The sequence below is a fragment of the Triturus cristatus genome, chromosome 6, assembly GCF_964204655.1.
Source record: "Triturus cristatus chromosome 6, aTriCri1.1, whole genome shotgun sequence".
Taxonomy (NCBI): Eukaryota; Metazoa; Chordata; class Amphibia; order Caudata; family Salamandridae; genus Triturus; species Triturus cristatus.
The window spans coordinates 412,182,160-412,209,817 of NC_140589.1; the positions used below are offsets into that span (position 1 = coordinate 412,182,160).

Below are 27,658 nucleotides of genomic sequence, written 5' to 3' on the forward strand. Positions count from 1 at the left end.
GGCCGTCAGATATGCATGCGTTTGTATTAATTTAAGCACTACAAAGCGTATTTACTAAATGTTGTTTACATTTAAATAGATTTTTTGGCAAAGGTTATACTCTCACAGTGCATTTCCAAACCACTTCACAGTATGGATTAAGACGTTTTGAAATTGATTGCACTCTGCATGCAGCAATGTATCGATTTTGCTGGCAGCCTAAATGGGAACTGTGACTAGGTAGTCAATGCAGAAATGATATCAAGGATTCATTTGTTTGATGAATTAAATTATAGAACACTTTTGCCAACTTAACGTGAAAGAATAGACTTCTACAAGACTTTTGGTATATTTGAATAAAGTGCAATATCGAAGATAACACGTCATTGATTAGACGAAACTCACAGCCCCACACCATTAACTCATAAGCATCGTGGTTAATTCTAATCATTACTGTGGCCAATCCAGCCACCTCCGTTGTAACACTTCTATCAACACATTCAACAATATAGCAATACCTAAAGTACTGCAATGGCAAGTAAAAATATGAAAAGATAAGAAAAGTAAAAGTATATTAGGCTACATAGAAAAGGGTTCCAAAGATAAGCAAAAGGACATATGAGAAATATTTTCGAAATGATGTCTTCCTTAAAGTGGCCCCTTGTTGATTTCAATGTGAGCAGTCATCTAGTGCCAAACTCAGGAAGATTTCAAGTTCCTCATAATGGATACGATTGTGTTCTAAATTTTAAGAGAAAACAGACAGTTTGGCCTACCATGTAAATTAGTTGGTATTGCATTGTTTCAAATGAGATTGCATAAACGTGATTTATATTGAGGTCACAAGTTTTTGATTGCATATAATATGAAAGACTGTATTTTTACGCAAACACATATTTTCGTGTCTTAGGAATTAAACGCCTGCTCTACTTTGTTGCTCATCTCTGCAGTGGCTTACAATTACTTGCGAGCAGTACCATCATTAGATGGAAATTGAATTTTCTGAAAGAATTTAATATTAGCTCGTGCTTAGGTGATATGGGATTCACGAAGATTTACATGTATTAATTTTGGCTTTTGAATTCCACTTGAGAATTTAAGAAATCAACACCTATTTTCAATTGTCAAGGTTCTTTTCTAATTAGCAGCGGCGAAAATAGGACACGTATTTTAATTTGCATGCGCTGCAAATACTAAAGCAAGCATGAGAACATTGTGTCTCATATACAACCTTTTCCGATACTGCTTTGGAAAATTTTACCCAATATTGCACACGATGTATCCTTGTCCGTTTCCTAAGGCTAGTTAAAATAAAACGCAATGTTACGTTTTAGAACACAGTCAAGGTTGAATGACCTAGAAGTAGATGTCAACATGTACCTGATAATATTGGTTTATGTTTGCCCTCAAATAGGCTTCCATATTAAATAATAATTCAACAACAGAGGAAATATAAGTGCTGGCGATCCTGCAAATGTGGAAGTGGAACAGTGTTACTGTGTACGAATCTCCTCTCGACATGTTTTTTTAATGTTTCTTACAAATCTGTGCTTCATTAGAAAGTATAAATATATTAATACTTCAGACGTTTAATATCCACGGACTAGGACCGGATAACAAAAGTTTTAAATGGAGCTTTTTGGCCTTGAATAGTGCTAAACAAGACAGCTCTTGGTGAAATAACTTTTACCACCATATTAAAAAAAAAAGAATTGCGCAAGGTGATAATGTGTGACAAAAACATTAGTTGTGTTTGGCTTTGTTGTGTGATGCGTTGTGCTATTTGTGCCATTGCGTTTTCGTGCTGCATTACTGCTTTGCTTTGTTTTTGTGTTGTACCGTGGTTATTGTGCTGTGTTTAGTTTTGACTGTTTGTTGTACCCAGTTATGTTTTTGTGTCCAGCTATTCAATCATTTAAGGCACCAGTCAGCTCAAAACTGAGGCAGAGATAATGATTAAGTTAATACTTTCAATGCTCACTTTATGTAATTCTATCCTCACTAAGGGGCTGATTAGGCTGGCGTGCGGACTGTAGTCCGCCCGCCATCCTCGCGGTGCTGGGACCGGCTGCCAGACGTGCGGCGGTCCCGCATGGCTAATTAGGATGCAACCGCCACCCTGGCGGTCGCAATCTGCATTGTTGACATTGCTTACAGCAGCACCCGCCGCAATGCCAAAGTGCTATGTCATGCATTCCCATGTACAACATTGCAGGCGCCGCGCGGTGCCTGCCACCTTGTGCATGGGAATGCAAGGGGGAACCATGGGTACCCTCAAGTGCACCCCCCACCCCCAACTCCCCCGGCGGCCCGCAATGGGCCCCATTGCAAACCATTCCAGCCGATACCGCCATGGAAAGGTACCATATTAGTGGCCAAATCCGACCAGCGGAAAAGTGGCAGACGCACTTTGCATCTGCCGCGATATCAGGTTGGGATGGCGGGCAGATCGCCACCGCCCAGCTGACGGTGGCAATCCGCCCACCATCCTAATGACCCTTTAAGTGATCAGTCAGTGTTGAATGCAAGTCTTTCTATATTTCAGCCAATCAGTAAAATACGTATGGAGCATTATTTATCTGGTGCACCAGTGCACGTTGACCCCAACACATTATGTACCCCTCTTGAAAGGCAACTAATTTCAGTATTATCATTAACAAAATTAGATTTCCCACCTCTGTAATAGCAATAGATTCTATCAATCTAGTGTTTTGCAATCACTTTAAGAAAGCAGTAGCACATTAGCAAGATGCTTTGCATTGATAAAATGTAGACAAGGATTGCAGTCCTCTGATCAGTTTCGTCGTTAAAGTCAATCAGGGACTTCTATACTGCAGACACTTCTTTTAGTTCTTTGTGTATAAATGTTTGATTTTTGTAGGTAGTTGCGCAGAGACCTTCTGTGGAAAACATGCTGTGCAGTACATCTTAATAACACCTTTCTAACCCCCAAAAGAATTTTCAATGGATGAGGCTAACCATCTGTGTCCACTGCTTTTAAAAAAATGCTGGCCTAGTTGCTGTGTGCACCTACAAAGCAGATGCATAACTGCGTGGTCACAGGTTCAGGGTGACAGGAGGGTCCAATCGCCCATTCATTCTCCTAATGTGGATATAAAATGCATCAAGGCATTTCGAAAATTAGTGAACATGCTAACTGAAATTTAGTATGAACACAGTCTTGAGACGTACTGGTGTAGGAAAACAGGTTTTGATCTATTGACACTTTTTTTTTCTTTTTGGTCTAACTGATTTCTAGATGTCTGCTATGAGTGAATCTCAAATACTAAGTATCACTCACTGTATGCTCCGTTAAATTTGATTCTTAGTGTTCGTTACCAGTGCCTGCCTTTTAAAAGAAGGTCATCACTGCACAGCTAGATTAAAAGGCTATGGGCAGATTTCACATGAACAGATGTGAGAGCACACGTGCATGTGTGGAGTAAGTAGGACTAATGTACCACTCCCCCTAGTACCTATGCACATTTAGCCTTTTACAGAGGGGACCTGGCCAGGTCTTATAATGTGCATGGGCATTTATAATGCACATCTGTAGTGCTTCACTAAAAAGTGTGTGTTCCTTATTGAATTGTACCATATTGATGAGATAAGCATCAAGGTATAATTAGCACATAGTTAGGCCCAGAGACTAGGCTGGTGCACCAATTTTATAGTAAAAAGGATTCCTTGTGCAGATCTAATGTTCATTTAATTATATCTGCACTCCATCTGGATTTTTGTTTCTCCATAATACTCTAGCCAGGTCCCTAATTAGATTCTTGCTTAGTATTACCCTGCTGGACCACGTTAATACTCTTGTGGAAATGTGGATTTTCCTGATCAGTTATGTCCCCTATCTTGGACCCCAACGGTTCTATGTGCATGTCACAAGTACATGTATGTTCCCTCCAGTTCTAGTTTCCAAGACGCAAACATATGTGTGTCTACCGTCGACATGTTCTCTGTCAGATCCGCCATCAATGGGCTGGATATTCAATTCCTAAGTATGAAAAGCCACCGACTTTATATGGCTAAGTTACTCCATTTTTACAGTTCAGGCAAGTAGGCCCGATTCTGTCCTTAAAGCCTTCCCTGCTCTCTGTCTCTGACAGCTTCAGCTTGAGCTCGCATCTGTATCCATGAACTTTGTCCTACTCCCTGTGCAGCTAACGGTGCCTGCCTCGGCCAGTTTTCGCCTGCCTGCCAAGAAGCTGTATTTCACCTTCGAATTATCTATTTTGCTCTTCAGCCGATGCATTCCTGTCTAGTGATTTAGGTAAACATTTCCTTTAGCTCACAAGCAAAGGACTCAGCCTTTCCGTCCTCCTGCAAGTGATTCATAGCCCTGTTGCCATGGAAAGTTTTCTGCCCCTCGCTTCTCATATAGGCACTTAGACGCTTGTACACGCACATACAGTTAGTATAGAATAGATTCTGTCCGAGAGTCCTTCCTTGTGGATAACATAGTTCTCTAAACATAGGATGTTAGATATGATTTGGGATTAGGTTGACATGACCCCCAGACTTCTCGTCTCCACATGTAGAGCTAAATGTCAAGTCCCCTTCACCCCCTAGTTGCACGTCAATCACACGTCATGCTGCTGCGCGCGCATCTATGTTAAGTATTATCTTATAGATCCACCTATGCATGATAATCAGAGCCAATCATGTTTCTTTTTGCTCCTTATTACGCCTAGTTTCAATTACGTATCACTATGTTAATTTATCTTATCAATTGTTACGCCTTTTTGCACTTGTTTCATTGTAAATGTATGACCTATAAAAGTTCCTTCTTGTCAATAAAGTATTGTACTTCACTTCCTGAACCCTCGTGGTGACGGAACCTGAAGGCCGCGACTCGAGTCGGCCATTTTGGATGGAATAAAGCCCATTTAGAAAACCTCTTATACCACGGATTCTGCCTCTTGTTATTCTGAGCTATTTTACTTTATTTTAAAGATTCCGTATGAAATTCAGTTTAGGTAAAAAGAATATTTACCACATAATGGCGCCCGAACAGGGACACTTTCTCATCTCACGCGCCGGCGGTGCGTTGCAGGCCCGGTCTCCTGCCACAGCTGGACGGACCATAAACGCGTACCAGCAGGATTTCCTGTAAGCTCCCTCCGGTCAAGCGGGGGCGACTGAGGCTGCGATCAACCCAGACGAGGCGGTGAGAAGTGCGAAGTATCCCGACCAGAGCCTAGCTGAGAGAGCAAGATCCGAGGTATACAGAGGCCCACCAGGTTTTCGAAATCCCGATGTCCAGAGGGTCCGCTGTCCGCAGTCATCGAGTCCCGTTCATTCTCTGAGGCCTTCCGTTTCAAGGAGCTACTCGGTGAGTACCATCGCCGGGGAGGCGTGTTGACAGCACATAGGTTGTGCCGGTCAAGACGGATTTGGGTACACAAATCCGGTCTGCACTGTTTAGCAGTGTATATGTACTGTTTAGCAGTATATCAAGTATTCCGAAGTATTCAGTTATTGTCAAGAATTCAGCGTGGTGATTAGTTAGGCAGACTGTCATCATTGTCGGTTATTGTTAAAATATTTAATGTTCAATGTTTAAAGTGTTCAAATGTCTTGCATATTGTGGTATGAATGATTGTTCTTTGTTCACTGTTCATTATTGTGTTTTTCGTATTAAGTGAATTCAAGAGTAAATATCAGATCAGTTGTCAATATGCCGCTCTTCTCGAAGTTAAGACAGATTACTACCAGAAAAGGGGTGCTTGAAGAAGCAGTTCCTATTCCTCCTAGGGACACTCCAGGGCATTTTATGTACCACAAGCATGGCTTAGATGCCATATTGTTTCTTGATCTATGGGTAGATTATACCAAGGGATTGCCGGAAAGTCAAAGGTGGCCCGCAGCGGGAACCTGGGATGCAGAGTGCATCATGAAAGTGGAGGAAGAGTTATGGAAAAGAAAGGTCAGACAGTCACAGAAAGACGCTGTTGAGTTATGGCGTAAAGAATCTCATAGACGTACAGAAAAAGCACGTAGACAAGAAGAGAGGAGTAAAGAAAGTTCAAATAAAGTTCAAGAAAATCTATTAATTGAGGAAGGTATCCGAGTGAAGTCAGAACAAGTAAATAGACAAAGAAATGCTCTTATGAATGGTATGTATCCCCTTCTAGCCGAAGGACTACCAAAGGCTGTTCCAGGGATGCCAAAAGACTTGCCACCCCCATTATTTCCAATTAAGGTACATCAAAAGGGGCATCCCAGAACCGCAGAAGATGTTTTTCTTTCCTCATATCTAGACGACACAGCTCCCGAGTATGCTAACGCCACACCACATAGACCGTCTGGCGGAGGGGTTCAACGTCAGGATCAGGTATCCGACCCCGTGCAACAGCAAGTCCCGATACAAGCTTCGGCAAGCACATCTGTTTCCGCATCTGTCCCCGCAGTCGATTCTACAGTGGTATCGACACCCATAGTTGCTGTGTCACGTTCGACGAATCCATTCACACCCGACGCCCCAGATGGGGCCACGGGAGGTGCTAGCAATACCTTTACACCACCCAGAATAAATAAACTTGTCTTTCAAGAATCAGCGCATTCACGTACACCTAAATTCGTAAGTGAACGTACGCTTAAGGAACTCCTTGTAAATTGTAGATATGACCCGGTGGTTGGTAAAGAGGACGAAATGGTCCTGGCATCATTACGTATCAGACGAGCCGCAGAGTATTTAGCGAGGTTACCAGGAATGACTAAGCATTTAGATAACATATATCATTTTGTCCAAACAGGGCGAGACCCAGAATGTATTAACAGAGCTATGGAATTCCAGAAAGTAGAGATACAGGGGGAACTGTTACGTTTCCTCATAAACTGCGTGATCAGAAATCAAGACCGTCCGGGGGTAGACCCGAATACAATGCTTATTCTTACAAGATGGAGCCAGAATATATCAGAAGGGAGACACGATAAGAAAAACTGTATAATAGCCATGTGCCGAAAAATCCGTAGAGAAATAGAGCGTATTCATGAAGAAAGATTGGGAACAGACGAGTTCGAGCAAGATGAAGTGTCCGAATCAGGGAATTCCGCAAGACAGTCAGAGACCATAGCCTATGTAGGCAGAGGAAGATCCTGTGATAATGCTAGATGTTTTTCTGATCCCATACACTCTGTATGCCCAAGTAATAGTAGAACGTATCCGACGCCTGTAATAAATCTGAAGTCTCCTGAACATTTGTTTCAAGCCGCAGATAAAATACTACGAGAACGAAGGGGTTACCACCTCCTCGATTCCATGGATGAGCAAGAATTAGCCAGATCAGCTGTTCACTGGATTGACAGTCCTGAAAAATACGGTGATGAGACCGTAGCACACACGTTTTTTAATCTCAGTGCAGATGAACAACGTTTAGCTGGAATCTATATGATTCAGCAACTCCTTATACTATATAAGAGCCAACATGCTGACCCTGGTCCTTTACCTGATATATTAACGGAACTACTCACGAACAGATGGAGAGGTTCTAGTAACAAGCTAATTAAAGAGATATTAGTGTCACGTAAACAGTATGTCCTTTTTGTAAATCCGGATTCTCTCTCGCTGCCCCGCAGAGAAAGAACGCCGTATTATATGGATAGACAAAATCCTTTACGAGAAGTGCACCCAATAAAAGGCGAAGACAATGAGTTTCACCGTGTATTTGTTTACACACCCATATCAAAAATGGAATTATTAGAAATGAAGAAAGTAGTACCTAGTCATGACAAAGACCCAGCGGGTTTCCACCGAGAAATTAAAGACATGTTACTAATGGGAGAGTACACCTTTCCTGATATTATGACGATATTAAAGGTGCTTTTGCCTGCTGGCATCTATGAAAAACTGAAAGAAAAAGAGTGGGAAGTGGGAGACCAAAAGATAGACTGGACAGCATTAGCAGAGGAAGAAAGGGCCCGAACTGCAGGTTCAGGGCTCGGGGATAAAGTTAAACTGTTACCAGGTTTACTAGTACAGGTACTGCCACGTCTATTAACTACAAAAAAGGAAGATTGGGGTGCAATCACAGCCTGCAAACAAAAGCAAGATGAAGACACAAGCGATTATTATGCTCGATTTGAAAAATGTTTTGGTATAAACAGTGGTATAAAAGCAAGTAGTGACTCATATCCACATTTATATGTGACAAAATTAGTGGAAAATGCATTGCCTCCAGTGAAGAATAGAATATTGAAATTCGAGAGTACCTGGCAAAGTAACACTCCGTCACAAATGCTACAAATGTTACAGTATCATCACAATAGAATTAGGGATGAACAAGAACACGAGCATAGACGCATGAAGGATACAAAAATGAAAATGCTAGTTTCTCAGACAGTACCAGCAGAGGGTCACAAAAAGGGTGTGACACATTCTGGTGATTCTGCAGCTCCTGTAAAAGGAACCTGCAATTACTGTAAACAACTAGGCCATTATGTACACGATTGTCCAGTCCTGAAACGTACTATAGCTACAGGTATTGCAAAAGAGAGACCACGATTAGTTAGACAAGATCAGAATGAACAAGGAGCTATGCAGCATGGACAGTCCATGCCAGTTCAGCAACAGTCCATGCCAGCCTCACAGCAGCCCATACAGTTTGTGCCAGCTGCACCACCGTTGCCTGCTACTGCCACACAAACCACAACACGACAAATGTATCAGACTGCACAATATGAATATCCTGAGTATCAGCGTTACGCATGAACAAGCCTAGAGAGGGAAGTTGACTTACCGCTCATCGAGATTCCTGTAGATCAAGAAGGACCGTATGTACATAGTGAATTATTAGGTCAAGATAGAAAATTCTTACTCGATACAGGGGCAAGTCGAACAACTATAAAACGTAGTGAAGTTCCAGGGGCACCCCTCTCAGGCTCTCAAAATGTTTCCCTTGGTTTTTCAGGAAAACCTATTGTTAATGAAGTATCACAGCCTCTCCCACTTACGATAGGACCTTTGACACGAACTACAGATTTATTGCTTACTAAATCATGCCCAGAAAATCTGTTAGGAATTAAAACTCTGAAAGCACTAGGAGCCATAATATGTTGTTCTCCGGAAGGAGTAAGGTTGTTTCTACGTGATTTTAAAGGTCACTATGTGTCTAGGGACATGGATCCCCGACTACAGACTTTACCAGTACATCTATGGGCACAAGGCCCTACGGATGTTGGCTGCATGAACATTACACCATACCGAGTCACATTGAAAGCAGGAGTGGTACTACCACGAATGCGACAATACAAGTTACCGCATGATGCTGTAGTGGCTTTGCTGAAAATCATTGATGAGCTAATTGCCCAGGGAGTAGTTGTAGAAACAGACTCCAATGTATGTAATTCGCCGATAATTCCGATTCTTAAACGAACTGACCCTACTGCTCCGCCAGTATACCGATTGGTTATTGATTTGCGGGAACTAAACAAGTGCGTTGTGCCACAATTTCCTGTGGTCCCCGATATATCATCATTATTGACAGCAATTGATTCCGAAGCAACATTCTTTACTGTAATTGATCTCAAGAATGCCTTTTTCAGCGTCCCAATAGATCCGGAAAGCCAATATTTGTTCGGATTCAGTTTAAATGGGCGCAGCTTTAAATTCTCACGCGCTCCCCAAGGATTCACAGAAAGCCCCAGCATCTACAGCCAAGCACTGAAACGAGAACTTGACAGTATCCACATGCCAGTCAATACTGCACTGCTTCAATATGTCGATGATCTGCTGATCACCGCGAGAAGCGAACCTGAATGTGAAAAGGCTTCTCTGACAGTTTTACATTTTCTAGCCGACAAGGGGCACAAGGTGTCTCCTTCTAAGCTGCAATTCTGTGTCCAGCGAGTTATTTATCTTGGTCACTCGCTGTCCAAGGAGGGAAGGCAGCTTACACCAGATCGCATCCAGTTAATTGCTAACATGTCAATACCCCAGACACAAAAGGAAGTGCGGGCTTTTATAGGCCTCACTTCATATTGTAGGCAGTGGATCCCTCAGTACGCATTTCTAGCAAAACCACTCATTCAGCTAACCACACAGGAGGCAGCCACATCGACTGTTCTCCCTTGGACTCAGAAACATACACAAGCTTTTGAAAGCCTAAAAGAAGCTTTATGTCAAGCACCTGTTTTAGCAACACCATGTTATAGCAAACATTTTACACTCTTTGTTACAGAACGTGAAGGTACTGCCTTGTCAGTACTCACTCAGGATCAAGCAGGATCACGCAAGCCATGTGCTTATTTTTCCAGCACATTAGATCCCGTAGCTCAGGCTTTGCCCGCGTGCCTGAAATCAGTGGCAGCAACAGCTTTAGCAATCAGACAAAGCGATGCCATAGTGTTAGGACATCCATTGACAGTACAAGTACCACATGCAGTAGAAGTTCTTGTGAACCGAACACAAACACAACACTTGACCATAGCAAGACTTACCGGTTATGAACTGACATTGTTTCAGCCACACATAGAGATCCGACGGTGTAATACATTGAATCCTGCTACACTATTACCTGTAATTGGAACAGACCCACTAGCTCATGATTGTGTTGAAATTATTGAAATAAAGACGAAACCTAGACAAGACTTGACAGACGTTCCATTGTTAGATCCAGACCTGACGTTGTATGTAGATGGATCGTGCATGAGAGCAAGTACAGGAGACTTAGTGGCCGCGTATGCAGTCACAACAGACACTGAAGTTATTGAGACAAATTGTATAGATACTTTGTCAGCCCAAGCAGCAGAACTTATTGCTCTAACACAAGCCTGTATTCAAGCCACAAATAGGAAAGTTAATATATACACTGACTCACGTTATGCATTCGGAGTTGTACACGACTTCGGCGTGCTGTGGCGAGAGAGAGGTTATTTAACCTCCCATGGTGTCCACATTCAGCACGGAACCCTCATTCATGCCTTGTTAGACGCAATACATCTACCAACTGCCATATCGATTATGAAATGTAAAGCACACACGAAGGTTACTGATATCATTTCTCAAGGCAATGATTTAGCTGACAGAACAGCTAAACAGACTGCTCAGAATCGCACATTAGACATGACAAAGCCAATAGTTCAGACACCAACACAGTGTATGACAATTAAGGATCCCGCACTTGACGTAATTGACATACAGACACATGCTACTGCAGAAGAATTAAAGAAATGGACTGAACTAGGAGGGATCCAGACAGATCAGGGATGGATGACGAAGGAGAAATCTGTATGGTTTCTTCCTGACTCTATGGTCCAAGCCATTATAGCTACAATTCACAGCCCGGCGCATTTAGGAGAAAAAGCTATGCTAGATAGCATTCAACACATTTGGTTCAATAAACATTTACGAGCAGCAGCTAAACAAAAAGTCCGTACCTGTATGATATGTTGTCAGTTCAACCCAGGAAAAAGTGTTCCCGTAGAACAGGGTGGATTCCAGACTCCTGATCATCCTTTTGAAGTGCTCCAAATGGATTACATCCAGATGGAACGATGTCGAGGATTCAAATATGTTCTGGTAGTTGTCTGCGCTCTCTCCCGATGGACTGAGGCGTACCCAGTATCAGATTACACGGCCCCGACTACTGCCAAACAGTTAGTTCGAGAATTCTTCCCACGGTACGGGCTACCACGTGTTGTATATTCAGATAACGGCCAGCCTTTCTCATCCGAATTAATGAAACATGTCTCACTTTTGTTGGGATATCAGTGGAAATTCCACTGTGTCCGACACCCCGAGGCAGCAGGTCTCGTGGAACGACATAATCAAATTTTGAAAATCAGATTGTCTAAAATATGTAAGGAGAAAGGTGTTGACTGGATAGTAGCCTTACCAGTTGCACTATTTTACATAAGAATGGTAGCACACTCTCGAACAGGGCTATCCCCGTATGAGGTGATCTTCGGAAGGCCACCAAATATGTGGGGGACGCCTGTACCACGTAAAATAACTGATGTAAATTGTAATATGCTGACAGATTACCTGGCTTCCTTGATGTCTGCACTACAATCTTGTCGTTCACAGGTAGCTGCAGCTTTTCCTGACAACACTGAGGTGAAACCCCATGACGTTGCTCCGGGGGATCTGGTGTTTGTGAGGAATTTCGATCGGAAAACCCAATTGGAGCCCAGGTGGAAAACACCGAAGCTAGTCCTGCTGACCACAAGAACAGCCGTGAAAGTGGAGGGCCGCAAAGGATGGATACATTCCAGCCACGTTAAGAAATTTCATGGACTATCCTCGGATATAGACACTGTGCCCTGCACTCCCTCACAGACTGATTCAAAACTTCCTTTTGTTGAAAAGAATGACTCTCAGTGCTATAAATTAAAACTTAGGCCCAAACAGTCGAGCAATTTGATTGTTTAAGTCCTCTCCAAGGTGAAGCGGTTGAATTGTCTCCGACATGTATCCCTTGGACCTGAGTAGAGAAAATACCAGAGAAATGTTGAAACGACAGGCGTATTGTAAATCACTGCGTAGCTACTGTGTGAGGACATTATTAATTCTGTTTTTATTGAGTGTTTTAATAATCATTACGGGTGTGATTTTGCACATATATCATCCTATTTCTAGACATGTTTATAATATTACTGCTGAACATTCTTTTAGTGACCTACCGCCACATGAATTATCTTATAGACTTGCGCTGCGCAATAACACCTTCATTAGTATGTTACATCATTCCCATCAGACTAGTAATGCCACCAATTGTTGGGTGTGTGGCCGACTCCCTCCCTATCAGAATAACAAAGGAGTTCTGCCTTTCTTTCCACATCCGTTCACACACAATGGCTCCTGTGGAGCATGGTTTAGTTTACTAAATTCCATAGACCCAGACACAGCAGTTTATCAACAACATTGGATATGGGGAAATCTGAATCTAGTTTTATTCAAAGTCTGTCATCCTAATAAGGAGGGTCGCCCCAGTAGAACAGGAACTGATCTAGAAAATGAAGTGTATAAATTAGGTAATTTTACGCCTAATCTCATGATTTTGAACGTCAAATCCGAAGTTGAACTAATTCTGCCCACTATGTCAGTATTTCCAGTTAAGGGTGAATTATGTGTAAGAAAAGTTGGTTCCATACATATGGGCCATAGCCAATGCGTTACTACAGTAGAATATAGTGATCAAGGTAAATCTTCATTTAGAGCTTCTCGCCATTCTTACTTTATATGTGGTCAGACGGCATATATGCGTCTGCCTCTAGATTGGGATGGTACCTGTTACATAGCATTCCTTCTGCCACCTGTTTTCCTAGCTCCACCTGATTATTATCGGAATGTTCATTTAGTACACAATAGAGAGCGAAGAGATCTCCCAGTTGTCGATTATACTGAGACGGCATGGGACAAGTATGTAGATTTTAATAAAGGTATCTTTCCCTATATAGGTACAATATCAAATAGTAAGCTGATACGTAGACTAACCAAGACTCTCGAAGCTGTAGCCGCCCTAGGCAATCTGACAGAGGAACAATCAGTGATGAGAATTGTTGTTCTCCAGAATCGTCTTGTCCTTGACGTCATCCTGGCCGATAGGGGCGGAGCTTGCAGGGTCATCGGATCCAGCTGCTGCATATTCATACCAGAAAATTCGCCATCTGTATATAAAGCTATAACACGCCTTCATAAGATTGTGAGCCAGATACACGAAAATCCAGGCACTTGGACGTGGTCCGGGTGGTTTTGGAGTGTGATATCAGCCTGGGGATGGAGAGTTCTATCCTTCCTAGGTATTGGCCTTCTTATGCTCTTCAGTTGTTGTTTATGCCTGCAGTGTGGACCAGCGATTTGTGGTCTGTGTGCCACATCATGCATTCCATATCAAGGTTCTCGTTCAAAATGCCGGAAGAAGAAGGAAGAAGAAATGATGCTCCATGAGCAAATCGATGGAATGATGAAGATTGATATCTCTTGAAGGGCAAGTAGGGGACAAGGAGGGAATGTGGAAATGTGGATTTTCCTGATCAGTTATGTCCCCTATCTTGGACCCCAACGGTTCTATGTGCATGTCACAAGTACATGTATGTTCCCTCCAGTTCTAGTTTCCAAGACGCAAACATATGTGTGTCTACCGTCGACATGTTCTCTGTCAGATCCGCCATCAATGGGCTGGATATTCAATTCCTAAGTATGAAAAGCCACCGACTTTATATGGCTAAGTTACTCCATTTTTACAGTTCAGGCAAGTAGGCCCGATTCTGTCCTTAAAGCCTTCCCTGCTCTCTGTCTCTGACAGCTTCAGCTTGAGCTCGCATCTGTATCCATGAACTTTGTCCTACTCCCTGTGCAGCTAACGGTGCCTGCCTCGGCCAGTTTTCGCCTGCCTGCCAAGAAGCTGTATTTCACCTTCGAATTATCTATTTTGCTCTTCAGCCGATGCATTCCTGTCTAGTGATTTAGGTAAACATTTCCTTTAGCTCACAAGCAAAGGACTCAGCCTTTCCGTCCTCCTGCAAGTGATTCATAGCCCTGTTGCCATGGAAAGTTTTCTGCCCCTCGCTTCTCATATAGGCACTTAGACGCTTGTACACGCACATACAGTTAGTATAGAATAGATTCTGTCCGAGAGTCCTTCCTTGTGGATAACATAGTTCTCTAAACATAGGATGTTAGATATGATTTGGGATTAGGTTGACATGACCCCCAGACTTCTCGTCTCCACATGTAGAGCTAAATGTCAAGTCCCCTTCACCCCCTAGTTGCACGTCAATCACACGTCATGCTGCTGCGCGCGCATCTATGTTAAGTATTATCTTATAGATCCACCTATGCATGATAATCAGAGCCAATCATGTTTCTTTTTGCTCCTTATTACGCCTAGTTTCAATTACGTATCACTATGTTAATTTATCTTATCAATTGTTACGCCTTTTTGCACTTGTTTCATTGTAAATGTATGACCTATAAAAGTTCCTTCTTGTCAATAAAGTATTGTACTTCACTTCCTGAACCCTCGTGGTGACGGAACCTGAAGGCCGCGACTCGAGTCAGCCATTTTGGATGGAATAAAGCCCATTTAGAAAACCTCTTATACCACGGATTCTGCCTCTTGTTATTCTGAGCTATTTTACTTTATTTTAAAGATTCCGTATGAAATTCAGTTTAGGTAAAAAGAATATTTACCACACTCTGCTGATCAGCTGGGGAAACAAAGCCTGTCCCACTTAAGAGGGTAATTTGCCAGGTACTTGCATTTTTTCTGGTAGAGGAAGGACTGAGGAAAGAATCAGCATTCGCTGATGACCTATTCACAATGCACTAGGTATGAGAAGACTCTCCTTTTCTTTTTGGGGGAGTTAAGGGTGTGATGCCAGGCTCTCAAGAAGGTCTTTCAATCAGCCAGTTGCAGCCACCATGCTGGAACATACCAAAATGCTGTCCAGGACGGCTGGGAGATGGGTGAGGTGATGATGTGTCACCTTAGAATTAGGTATAGGAGCCTATCTTCTGAACCTTTCCACCCTCACTTAAAAATCCCTACATGGGTTGCGATAAGAAGAGAAAATTGATTTTGCTTGTCCCAGAAGAAGACCAGACCAACTATGAGGCCTCTAACACCACCGCACTCCTAGAGAACCAACACAGAACTGAAGCAACTTGTCTCCACACCCACTCACACATCAGGACACACACTCAACCCAGTCTTCGCAGGAGGAAACAGCATCTCCTTCAGCCACACCACAGAACAGCTCTGGACAGACCACCACTGCATCCATTTCTCTTTTAGAAAACCCACCACGCACAAGCACGTGCACCACCCACCAGGCAGAAACTGGAACAAAGTCTCCAAAGAAGTCCTCACCTCTGCCCTCACTTGCACCCCACCCCCTACTACAACAGACGCCAACACCACGGCAAGCAACCTCCACCGATGGATCGGCAACTGTACCAACACACTTGCCCCCTCAAGAAGACCACAAGATGACACAATAAGAAAGCAAACTGGTTCCCCATGGCACTCCAGGAATCCAAGCACTCCTACTGATGATTGGAAAAGACGTGGAGAAACGCCAAAACTCCGGAAACATGCACTGCCTAAAAATCAGCCACCACGGCACACCACCAACTCATCAAATCCACAAAGAAGAATATCCTCCAAGAGAGAATGCCCTCCAAAGACCACAACACCAAGGAACTCTTCTCCATCATACAGGAATTTGCCAAACCCAACAGCGAAACAACAGACGTCCCTCCCTTCCAAGACCTTTTCAACAGACTCAGGTCCTTCTTTCACCTCAAGATCAAGTAGCTTTAATACAACTTTGACGACCAAGACCTCTGAACCACCCCAACCCCCGCCCCAGCGATGCTACCCAACAGATCCTACTTACGTGGACCCCACTCATGACAGAAGACACCCTAAAGACCATGAAGAGCATCCACTCTGGAACACCTTCAGACCCCTGCCTGCCTCACATCTTCCACAGAGCCACCACAGCCATTGCACCCAAGCTACATCGGACAATCAACTACTCCCTCAAGACCAACAATTTTCCCGATGACTGGAAGCACTCTGAAGTCAACTCTCTCCTGGAGAAATCCTCCACAGACCCAATGGACCTCAAGAAATTCAGGCCCATGTCGCTGCTTTCTTTCTCAGACAAGATCATCGAGAAGGCCGTCAACACATAGCTGGCACACTTTATCGAAGCCAACAACATCCTAGACACCTCCCAGTCCAGATTCCGCAACAACCACAGTACCAAGGCCACCCTCCTCGCCGCCACAGACAGCATCCGTGCTTTCCTTGATCAAACAGAAGCCCTTATCCTCCTGGTCCCACCACACACTAGCCGCCAGACTCCACGACTTCGGCATCTAAGGAGAGGCCCTAGACTGGATACGCTTATTTCTCACTGGCAGAACAAAAAGAATAAGACTCCCGCTCTTCCTCTTGGAACCAACAGAGACCAGATGCAGAGTAGCCAGGGATCCTCCCTCAGCCCCACCCTCTTCAACGTCTACGTGGCCCCACTCGCAACCATCGCCAGAAACCATGGGCTCAACATCGTCTCCTACACCGATGATACCCAACTCATCCTCTCCCTCACCAAGGAACCCAGCATCACCAGGCATAACTTCCAAGAAGGGATGAAAGCCACCGCAACCTGGATGAAGAGCAGCTGCCTGAAACTTAACTCAGAGAAAACAGAAGCCCTCAATCTGGGCTCCACCCCCTCAGCACGGCACAACACTTAGTGGCATCCCGCCCTCAGAAACCCACCCACCCGGACAGACCAGGCATGTAACCTTGGCATCATACTGGACTCATCGCTCACAATGAATCGCCAGATCAATACCGTCTCCTCCACATGCTTCAACATCCTCTGCATACTGCATAAAAATGTCAAATGGATACCCTCTGTCCCCAGGAAAACGGTCACACACACCCTCATCACCAGCAGACTGGACTATGGTATCAACAAGAAACTCCTCCGCAAACTCCAGACCATTAAGAACACCCCAGCCAGACTAATCCTCGATATCCCAAGGCAAAACCTCATCACCCAACACCTCCTCGACCTCCACTGGCTCCCCATCGAAAGAAGGATAACTTTCAAGCTGCTCAAGAATGCATACAAGGCCCTCCACAGCATCAGACCTCAATATCTCAACAACCGCTTCTCCTACCACTCACCCAAGAGAAACATACAATCAGCTGACCACTCCCTAGCCACCGTCACACACTTCTACAGGAACAGAGCAGGTGGGAGGTCCTTCTCCTACCTTGCAACCAAGACATGCAACGAGCTCCCCCTCAACCTCTAGTGAAGACTGATACTGCACCAATTCAGGAAAGACCTCAAGACCTGGCTCTTTAAATGACCAAATGGAGCTGCATACCCCCCCCCCGTGCTTGAGACCCTAAAGGGTGAGTAGTGCGCTTTACAAAAGACTGATTGATTGGTTGACCCTTCTCTGGAGTGCTTGGACTGAAAGCAATTTTGTGGATTCATCTCTCCAGGCCAGTGGAGCTTCCCCCTTACAACCAGTGTCTGAGAGATGAATGTTGGACTTGCTGGGAGTTTCCATGAAAACTCTGCTTACTTGTCCTGTAGATTGGTTACCTCCATCAGGATAAGAACCTCTGACTCCTACTGACACACAGGTGTGCTGCAATTAGCTGTAAACTGTGGGTCCTGGTGAGTGCAGGCAGTGGGGTACTCTGACTTCAGGGCTGCAGTAGGGAGATCCCAGGCTAAGGCAATTGCCAGAAGCCCAGACAGAGGACATGTCCTTGGTAAGCATCTAGAGGGCAGGCCTTAAACTCTCACTCATTGAAGGGGTAGCAGTATAAAAATGAAGCTTTTCTAAAAGTCTTCATACTTTTAGAGGCTAGAAGGACTGAAGACGACACTACTGGTGGCTGGGTCCTGCCACTATGAGCAGAAAAAGCTACACATCATCAAAATTATCCCAACAGTGGCAGACAAACCTCTCGTTTTAGCCCTTAATGTCTGGTAATGATCAACGGCGGCCATCACAGGTAAGCACGGTGGGGTGGGGCAGTGTGGGGGCGGGAGTGGGGGTAAATCGACAGATGACGGAATAGGTAAAATTAAATAAATAGTACCTATTCCGTCGTCTGCCGACTCCCCCCCGCCGCGTCCCGCCCCACCGCTGGTAATGCTGACGCTGTCCTGCCTGAAAAACAACATTTCTCAGTGTCCCTAGAGACGCTTGGGATGTGCAGTCCCTCAGAGGAACTGAGTTAAGTTGAGGTGCATGTGGTGTCCCCTTTCCTGAGATCCCTAAAAATCCCGAGGGAGGTTTGCCCCTTTATGGATAGATCTTGTTCCTAGAGGCTCCACTGTCCTGGAGACATACATGGAGAAAAAAGAAAGGGTTGGAACCATCATGCTTTGGGAGGACATTCTGTCTTCGGGGCCACCCAGAATCCTAGTGACGAAAGAGGACCAAAAGAGCACTGCCAGACTTCCCAAAGGAGAGCTGCTGAGGACGATCGGAGCCATAAAGGCATCACACCACACCCCGACAAGCTGCCGGACAAGGGGGCAGATTTATGAGCCCCTTGCGCCACTTTTGCGTCACTTTTCCCATGTTAAAATTGACGCAAAAGTGGCGCAAGGGGCTCATAAATCTGCCCCAAGGTTTCTAGGGGCACTGGAGTGGTGAGACGCAGCAGGTGCCCATCCCTGCTAACCATGGGCACGACAGAAGAGAGCTTCTGAACCCCGCACCAGGACCTCTCAAAGCCAAATACAAGCAAGCTTGGCCGATCGCCCCAAAACTTTCCAGGAAGTAGCCGAGGTGGATGGACTTTTTGAATGGATGAATGGCGCTCGCTATTTAACCTTTTTCCTCTGTGCACGATTTATTAAGTTGCTCCCAGCGGTTAATATGCCATAAATAACATGCTTTGCTCTTTTTTTTTAACATATTCACAGTGAAGAAACAACTTCATGAAATGTGCACTAATAAAAGATGGATCGTCAAAAATCAAAACAGAGAGCTGTTCATTCGGCACATTCACTAAATTAAACACTTCTACACCTGCGCAAATATGCTTACACAGGTTGTTCAAGATGCGTTCACAATTACTTTCAACTGCGCTCGTTTTAGCACATCTCCAACATATTCAATAAGAGCACCATTAGTTAAGAACATCGACAGAGTCAATTTGACGCAATGCTCTGCTGCTGTCAACATTTACAAATTGTCATTTCTCTACCGCAGTTTAATTATACCATGTATATGAATGTGTGCTTAAATATCGATTTAGTGCTCTATTATGCTTCCTTTTATCTTGCTCCTTTCATATAGTCTTACCTCGACACGTTGGTCTGTGGTCACTCCAGGCGGCCAGTGTATCTGTGACCCTTTGGCACGTGATGCTCTTCGAGCCTTGGAGCACATAGTTATCCACACACGAGAACTGTAAACTTGCGCCCAGCCTATAAGAACAGTCAAGAGGAGCAGGTTAATCACTGGTACACACAATAGAAAACTTTCCATGACAATCGCGGCAGGCACGTTAGAGCTTTAGACAGACGCACACGCTATTTAAAACATGTCCAATAGAGCATGTACTCTGTGAATGATTGTTTTTGAGGCTTAACAACGCTGTTTTACGGAAGCAAGAGGGTCATTCTGTGAGTGCCGTGTATCTATATTAGACACAAAACTGTTCCAAACAAGGATCTAAGCAGAGCAACATCTGGGCACAACAGATCGGCACATGATTCTCAGAGCCCCTTACAAGACTGCATTTGAAAACAGCAGCAAAACCGGCCTTGCAAAACATACCCCACAGTATAATGAATGCTGAAGAACAAAAATGGACTTCTGAACCCAGCCGAAGTAATTTATAGGCGGATTAACTGACAATAACGGGAAGACACTTGCCTATTTGCCAAAATGTAGACTTCTAGTTATTATTCACCAACATACACTCAAGCTAATGTTCACGATTGGAATGTTTATATATAACAGAAGTCTTCAAATATTTTTGCTTTGAGCCCCCCCTCCCCGAAGCTAAATGTTATGAAGTCAGCCCCCCTTCAAACCTTTATGCCATAGACTGGAGGATTGGGAGTGGTGAGGCTGAGCACACAGGGCAGCGGATTATGCTCATATTTAATGATGGATGTAGTGTTTTGTTATATTTGGCTGCTTAATTAGCTAAAGTGTGATAGGTATGAAAGTATGAGTGCATGTTTTCATGTTTATCAGTTAAATAAATGCGGAAATATCCCATTATACGTCTCAATGTATTCTTAAAACACAATATAAATATGGAAAAACACCAATAAAATGCCCCAAAAATAAATATGGATAAATACAGACGGAAATGTAAAAAAAAAAAAAAGAAAACTAGGAGCCCTAATTATGAGATCATTTCAGGGATACCTTTTTGTAACTTGTGAATTACAAGTTACAAAAAGGTATCCCTGTAATCAATATTAAATGTGAGACATACAAGAGTAAATGCATCAAACAAAAATATACATTGATCAACAAATAATGCTCCCCATAAATGGGTATTGTGAGCCCCAGTGTAACAGACCTGCTGCACTAATGATAGCTGCGGCCCGGAAAAGCTGGCTGACTCCTCTGCTTTTTTCATCCCTTCCCCCCATGTATAGTCATCACTTCAATCTTGAAACAGGCTCTCCGGCCCTTTCAAAGAAAAAATAAGCTCCCATGTGTTTATCTCCTCTTTGCTGCTAGCAATGAATAGCAGTCTCTGATCGCCCACTTTTGTAAAGCAAGAAAGTCATAATTGTGATAAGGTGGGCCTCTCACACTCCTGGTCCCCAGTGCTACTGCACATGCTTCACTAACAATAGCTATTAGCTAAGTCCTTGCAAGAAGGCTGTCTCCTTTGTTAAAAGCATGTACCCCTCTTGCCCAACACCCTCCCTGATATTTCTATGAGGGCTAAGGTTTTTCCTCTGCTTCAATATTCCGGCACCTTGGGCAATTGCTCGGAATACCAAAACAACAGCGGCACTGAAGGTGTTCGCTGGTCCCTAAAGCAAATAAGGAACAATTGTAAAACAGCCATAATTGTGATTTAGTTGGCTCTCCCCCTGTGGGATATGATGCTATTGCACCTTCAGCTTCAATGATACCTAAAGACTGTTTCCTCTCCCCAATCCAATGGGTGATCGCTCCTAAGTCTAAAGTCCAACACAGGCTGCCTGCCCCTTTGTGTAAATAAAAAAGTGAAAAAGCTACACATCTTGCTCCTCTTTGGCTTGAGCCCCGCGGAGCAACGCCAACATGGGACTTAATGCTAGCAAGGGAAATTTGCATGTAAACAGAGGTGGAAGCAGGAGGGACTTATGGGGACTGACATACCCTTTAAAAAGATGTTTTTAGAAAAACTGTTCCAATACATTTTGTTAAAAAGCAACCATCCCGTCCCTGAGTGGTATTGTGCACCTTGAGTTATGTTATGTTAATGTTATGTTATGTTACCCATAGCTTATATAGCGCATAATCACCTGCAGGTCTCTTAGCGCTTGGAGAGAGAGCTCAGATACCCTCTACCATCCCCGATGAGCACCAAACAGATGTGTTAAACTGTGTCCAGAGTTTCCCTAAACAGAAAGGTTTTGAGGTGTTTTCTGAAGGGTTCATCAGGCATGATAGGTGTGCTAGATCTTAAGTTAGGGAAGACAGTGAGCTGCTCACCCGGGATATGGGGGGCTAGAGTCTGATCCTGGGCTATCTGATTTGTTGGAGTATTGTCTCTCTTGGTGAGAATGTCTCTAACTTTCTGAAGAAAGAAATCCTGGAATTTGTTGCAGTCTGCCGGCTCAGGTGTCAGCTTCTGTTCTGACTTCTGGCTAGGCTCTTTGAAGATTCTGAACGTTTCCCTTTGTTTGTTTGTTTGTCGCATCTGTGATTCTTGCCTCATAATATTCAGCCTTTCTGGCCATAATGGTCTTTTTGTATAGGATTATCATGGCTTTATAACTAGCAAGCGCCGCTGGGAGGTTTAGTTTACGCCATAGCCTCTCAGCTTGACGATGGGTTTGCTTCTTTTTCCGCAGGTCCTCGTTAAACCAGGGGGCTCCCTTGCTCTTCTCTCTAATTCGTTCCCTTTGTGTCGGTGCTATCTGATCAATGGCCCTACTTAAGTTACCAGTTAGGGCCTTGCTCTCTAGGTCGAGGTTACCTTTCCTAGATTTTTCAACAGGGTTACTGAGCAGGGTGTCTATTAGATTATCAGCCTCAATCTTGTTCCAGCTGCGCACCACTCTCCACTCTGGAGGTGGCTGTGACAGTTGACTAGCTAGTGGAACCCAGCAGCTAACTAGTGAGTGGGCTGACCAGGTGCATGGGCTGGTGTCTGAGAGGTTCACCTGTGGCTCAGTCGTCCAAATGAGGTCCAGCATATGGCCTTTAACATGGGTGGGGTAGTCCACCAGCTGGCGGAGCCCCATAGAGCTCATTACTTCCTCAAACTGGCTGGCAGGTGGCTGTCTTGGAAGTTTATCCCAGTGGTAGTTGAAGTCTCCTACCACTAGGAGACGTTGGTACCGGGAGCAGAGGGCGATATGCTCCCACGAAGGCTAGACAGGAGGGATCTTAGTCCAGCCACCCTCCTTATTTCCCAGCACCTTTTCAGTTCTCAGCCTAGCTTCTACCTTTGTATCCAGCATGTAGCTCCTAGTAGCGAGAGCCCGTAACTCCTCCGCTGAGTAGGTCAGTATCCGACCAGCGGTCCTGGCCCCGGCGCCTGATTGTGCACGGACGGGTGCAGATGGGCTTGCCTTTGGTGCACCCGCTGTGCGCGTCTGCTGTGCATACGTGCCATCAGCTGATTTTGTAGCTTTTGAAAACTAGCTGGAGGCAGAACTAGAATGTCTCTCCTCCAAGATGGCGGAGTGCTATGGCGCACCAGAAGTAGGTACTTCAGAGGGAAAGGACCGTCACTAGGAGAGCTCTCTCCACTCAAACAGCACCTCAGCAGCTGCAGTGGACCGGGGAGAAGTGAACGGCATGGACCCAACAGCAAAATTGTAAGTACAAAATGCTACCAGTCTAAGTGGTCAGAGTGCAGGAATAAGGGCACAGACATTTAAAACGGTTTATTTAAAAGCGGCAGGTACACAGAATAAAATAATGATCACAGTTTAAAAGGAGAAAGTGCAGAGTGTGGTTTGGAGAGAGAGTAGCGGCAGTGCGATATCAAATGTTACCTAAGCTTCTCAGTGCTGCGCGTCAGCGCCATCAGCTGATTTTGTAGCTTTCGAAAACTAGCTGGAGGAAGAACTAGACCGTCTCTCCTCCAAGATGGCGGAGTGCTATGTCCCGCCGGAAGTAGGTACTCCGGAGGGAAAGGACCTTCACCAGGAGAGCTCCCTCCACTCAAACAGCACCTCAGCAGCTGCGGTGGACCCCCCGGGAATAAGGGCACAGATGTTTAAAACAATGTATTCAAAAGCGGCAGGTACACAGAATAAAATAACAATCACAGTTTAAAAGGCGAAAGTGCAGAGTGCGGGTTTGGAAAGAGAGTAGCGGCAGTGCGATATCAAACCTTACCTAAGCTTCTCAAAGTAAAAGGGGGTAAGGTCTCTTCTACTATGAAGCCTAGGGAGGGACAGAAAGCTAAAGAAGACACAGGCTTTCTCACCAGGGTGCCTGTTACCTGAAATGAATGTAAATATGTGCAACTGTGTCAGGATATGGGATCCACTATCAATGGAAGCAGTGCGGATGAAGCCGGGATCCCTTATTTGCCCCTACCTTTGTGTACCTTTCAGCCACTGACACCCTCTACTGCCTTTTTGTATACCGGCGAAGATCCACAGGAAGACCCCTGTGAGCCCTTTAATTACTGGCAGCCAAGAGGATACGGGGGATGAGAACCCACCCCTTGGTGGGAGGAGTCGACGGGACCAGAAAGCGAAAAGGACCCGGAAGAGGACAAGACGGAGTCAGCGTCATCCTGGAAGATCGGAGAAGGTGCCGTGCATCGCAAGAGACTAAGGAACAGCCTAAAACCGAAGACGACAGCTGAGGTGGGATAGCGGAGGAGAAGGAGAACCACTCCAAGGACACGTCAGGAGTGCCTGGAGGCCAATGACCCTGTAAGCCACCCAGCCGCATTCCCGGAGGAGCGTGACTCACTCAGGTGCATGCTCTGTTCCGTGGGCGGGGGCAGTGTGTAGGAGAAAGGACCAGGTCTTTTCTAGGGGGAGAATCAACAAAGTATTACCCCACAAGACCTACATAGATCCCTCACACTCCCCGCTCCTTGGTGACGGTTACCGCTGGCACCAGCCTGGATGTCGGGTGCTCATCTCTCCTCACTCCTTTCCCTACAAGCATTTTTTTTAAAAAGCAGTAGGATAGTTAATACTCCTTTATTTTGTGTTTCTTTTTGAATAATCCAGGATCCTGCCTACCTGTAAAACTGTGGTGGAGCCTACCGATTACCGAAAACGGCTTATTACCCCCTTCTTGGACAGTGAAGAAACTGCTTGAAAAGGCTTTTTTTTGGAACTTACCGAAAATAAAATATTCTTGTACCACCCCACCTGGTCTACTCTTTTCTTATCCCGCTATAAACTGGTATATCACCAAATGTAAAGACTGTGCTTGGGAGTCTGCTTTTGGTTTAATTGATGCAGTCTCTTGAGGTTTCATTGTGACAAAGATGTATTCTTTATGAGAGGCAATGTAAGAGTGTTGTCCGCTGAGTTCTGCCTTTTAAAAATGTTGGCACTGGGTTCAGCCTGATTACGCCTTACTAAAATATGTACTTTGAAATCACTTGTTTTATCTTGAGCAGTGAATCATTTTCCTGCAGCCTGTCTTATGCTGAGTGTAGTACAATTTTAAAAAGACACAGTCACAATGCTTTGTGTCACAGTCTGAGACCTTGTAGCACTATAAATACACAAGTCACAATTCCCCACTGTACCAACCAGAATTCACTTCTGTGACTCACTGGTCACACACAGACATCTGCAGCTATCACATAAACCAACTGATGTTTCATAGTAAAAGAGTGCTTTTTCCACTGATTAACTTGCATTTATTTTAATCTAAGTTGTGTGTGTTATCTTAAATGCAGTTAATTGGAGATAAAAAAACAACAAAACAGATACAGAATACTTTGTTTTTTTAATGACAACTTTGACCCTGCCACTACACTCACTGTCCCCCCACAGCCATGACACTCAGGATCACAGTTGCCACACTTTCGTATGCACTTCAACCACTGAATGTCAAAGAAGACAGCCTGGAAATGCACCAAGTAAACAAGCTTCATTTAAAAGGCTTTTCCGAGGCATTTGCGTCCTCCTGGGAATACAGCCACAGACCCAAGGGGGGCGCATCTCACAGTTTGAAGACCTGTCATATCTATGAAATGGAAGCAATTCAGGGAGTCTAAAATGCACCTTTGCCTCAATTTTCAGTGCCACACATCAGCTGGTGTTAGAAATGGGGGTCTCTAGTTGGCAGAGGTAGGTACCTTTGTCCAAATAGGGACACTTGCTTCTAATCAAGGTAGGGGGACACACACTTTAGATACCCCCTGGGTAGCTCTGCACAAGCAGAAAGACATCCCAAAGGCAATGTGTGAAGTATTTGTACTCCAAACACACAGAAATACAGTGACAACACCACAAATGGACACCACACTAGTTTAGAAAAATAAAGTATCTTCATCTAAACTCAACAAGACCACAACAATAAAAATCCAACATACATGTAGTAAGAATATGACTTTAGAAAGGTTTCAAACAACTTGGCCCATGGAAAACTATGGATAGGTGATTTATCTCAAAGTACCTGTAGTTGCGACAAAATTCACCAGGCCAAACAGCCGCAGAGATGGGAAGCGTCGAAAAACAAAGAGATGAGTCCGTTCCTGAGACCATGGGGAGGCGATGCGACAGTTCTGTTGCACGCATGAGAAGTGATGCATCGAATCCGGTCTGTAGGGGGAAGTGATGCGTCGATTCCGTGATGATTCTGGTCTGCGAGTGATGCGCCTGGAAAACTTTCTGCACAGGTATGATGTGTGGAAATCCAGGATGTGTCGTGATCAATGAGTTGTCGTCGAGCGGCGCTGTGTCGGTTTCTTCAGCTGCAATCCCTCGATGTGTCAGTTCTCGTAGCTTTGGTTTCGGTAGCGGCGATGCGTGGAGATTCTTCTCGCACAGCGGTGCTGAGTCGGGAAAATAGCCGCAAGAAGAGCGATGCGCCAATTTTCTTGTAGTTCCGTTGCTTTTCCAGCTCCCAACAGCAGGAACAACCTTCATAGGCCCAACAGAGTCACAGGCACCTCTTGGCAGGTCAGAACTCGAAGGAAGGAAGTTCAGGGGAGCTGGGGGTCAAGACTTTGTGTTCCTGAGACTTCAGAACAGGAGGCAAGCTCTACCTAAGCCCTTGGAGATCTTCCTCAAGCAGGGGGACACAGCACATTGCAAAGTCCTTCTCCTTTCCTTTGCAGAAACAGCTACTGCAGGACAACCCCAGACAGGACACACCAAAGGGGCAGTACTTCTCCTCAGTTTCTCCAGCTCTTCTCCTTGGCAAAGGATCCTCTTGATTCCAGAAGTATTCTAAGACTCTGAGGTTTTAAGCCTAATACTTATACCTCAAAATGTCTTTGTTCTCTTGGTGCAAGGGTCTCTGACCCCAGTTAAAACCAGTTCTGTTCTCACTGCTGCAGTATGACCTAAGGGGGTAGAGACAGCATTGTGCAAGGGAGACAGGCCCTATTCAGGTGCAAGGGAATCTCCTCCCACTACTCTATATGCAGCCAAGCCCCATTCAGCTCAGCTCTGAGTCATCCATGAAGGGCCAGGCACAACCTCAAACCCCCAGTGGCTCTCTTGCTTCATCACCGGGTCTTTGCTCCTTATCGGGCCGGCAGGTGCAATGCCCGATCAGGCACCTAATGGGGCCTTCCTAGCGGAGATCTTTTTTTCCAACGCCGATGAGTGAGGTGTGTGTGGGGGGGAGAGTTTAATTACAATAGTGAGTGTAGGTGCAGATGAGGTGAAAGTGAGTATATTAAAACAGGGGTAGGTGATCCACTAAATAATTTTAATAAAGCATGGTCACCATCCTGGTTAAAACAAAAAATATAATCCGCACATTTCTCACCTTTAGTTATGTGAGTGCATGTGCTAGGGGGATCAATAGGTCAACATGTTTCTTGCCTTA

The 27,658-nt window shown here is 44.7% G+C and overlaps 1 protein-coding gene across 1 annotated transcript in view; it reads right to left on the bottom strand.

Annotated features, from left to right (window-relative positions):
* The window catches only part of CSMD1 (CUB and Sushi multiple domains 1), a 2,626,220-nt gene that overhangs the window by 2,276,942 nt on the left and 321,620 nt on the right, over positions 1-27,658 (bottom strand). The window contains exon 3 of the mRNA XM_085610820.1: positions 19,787-19,911. Coding sequence (XP_085466946.1) covers positions 19,787-19,911 — 125 coding nt within the window. The remainder of the gene's footprint in view (positions 1-19,786; positions 19,912-27,658) is intronic.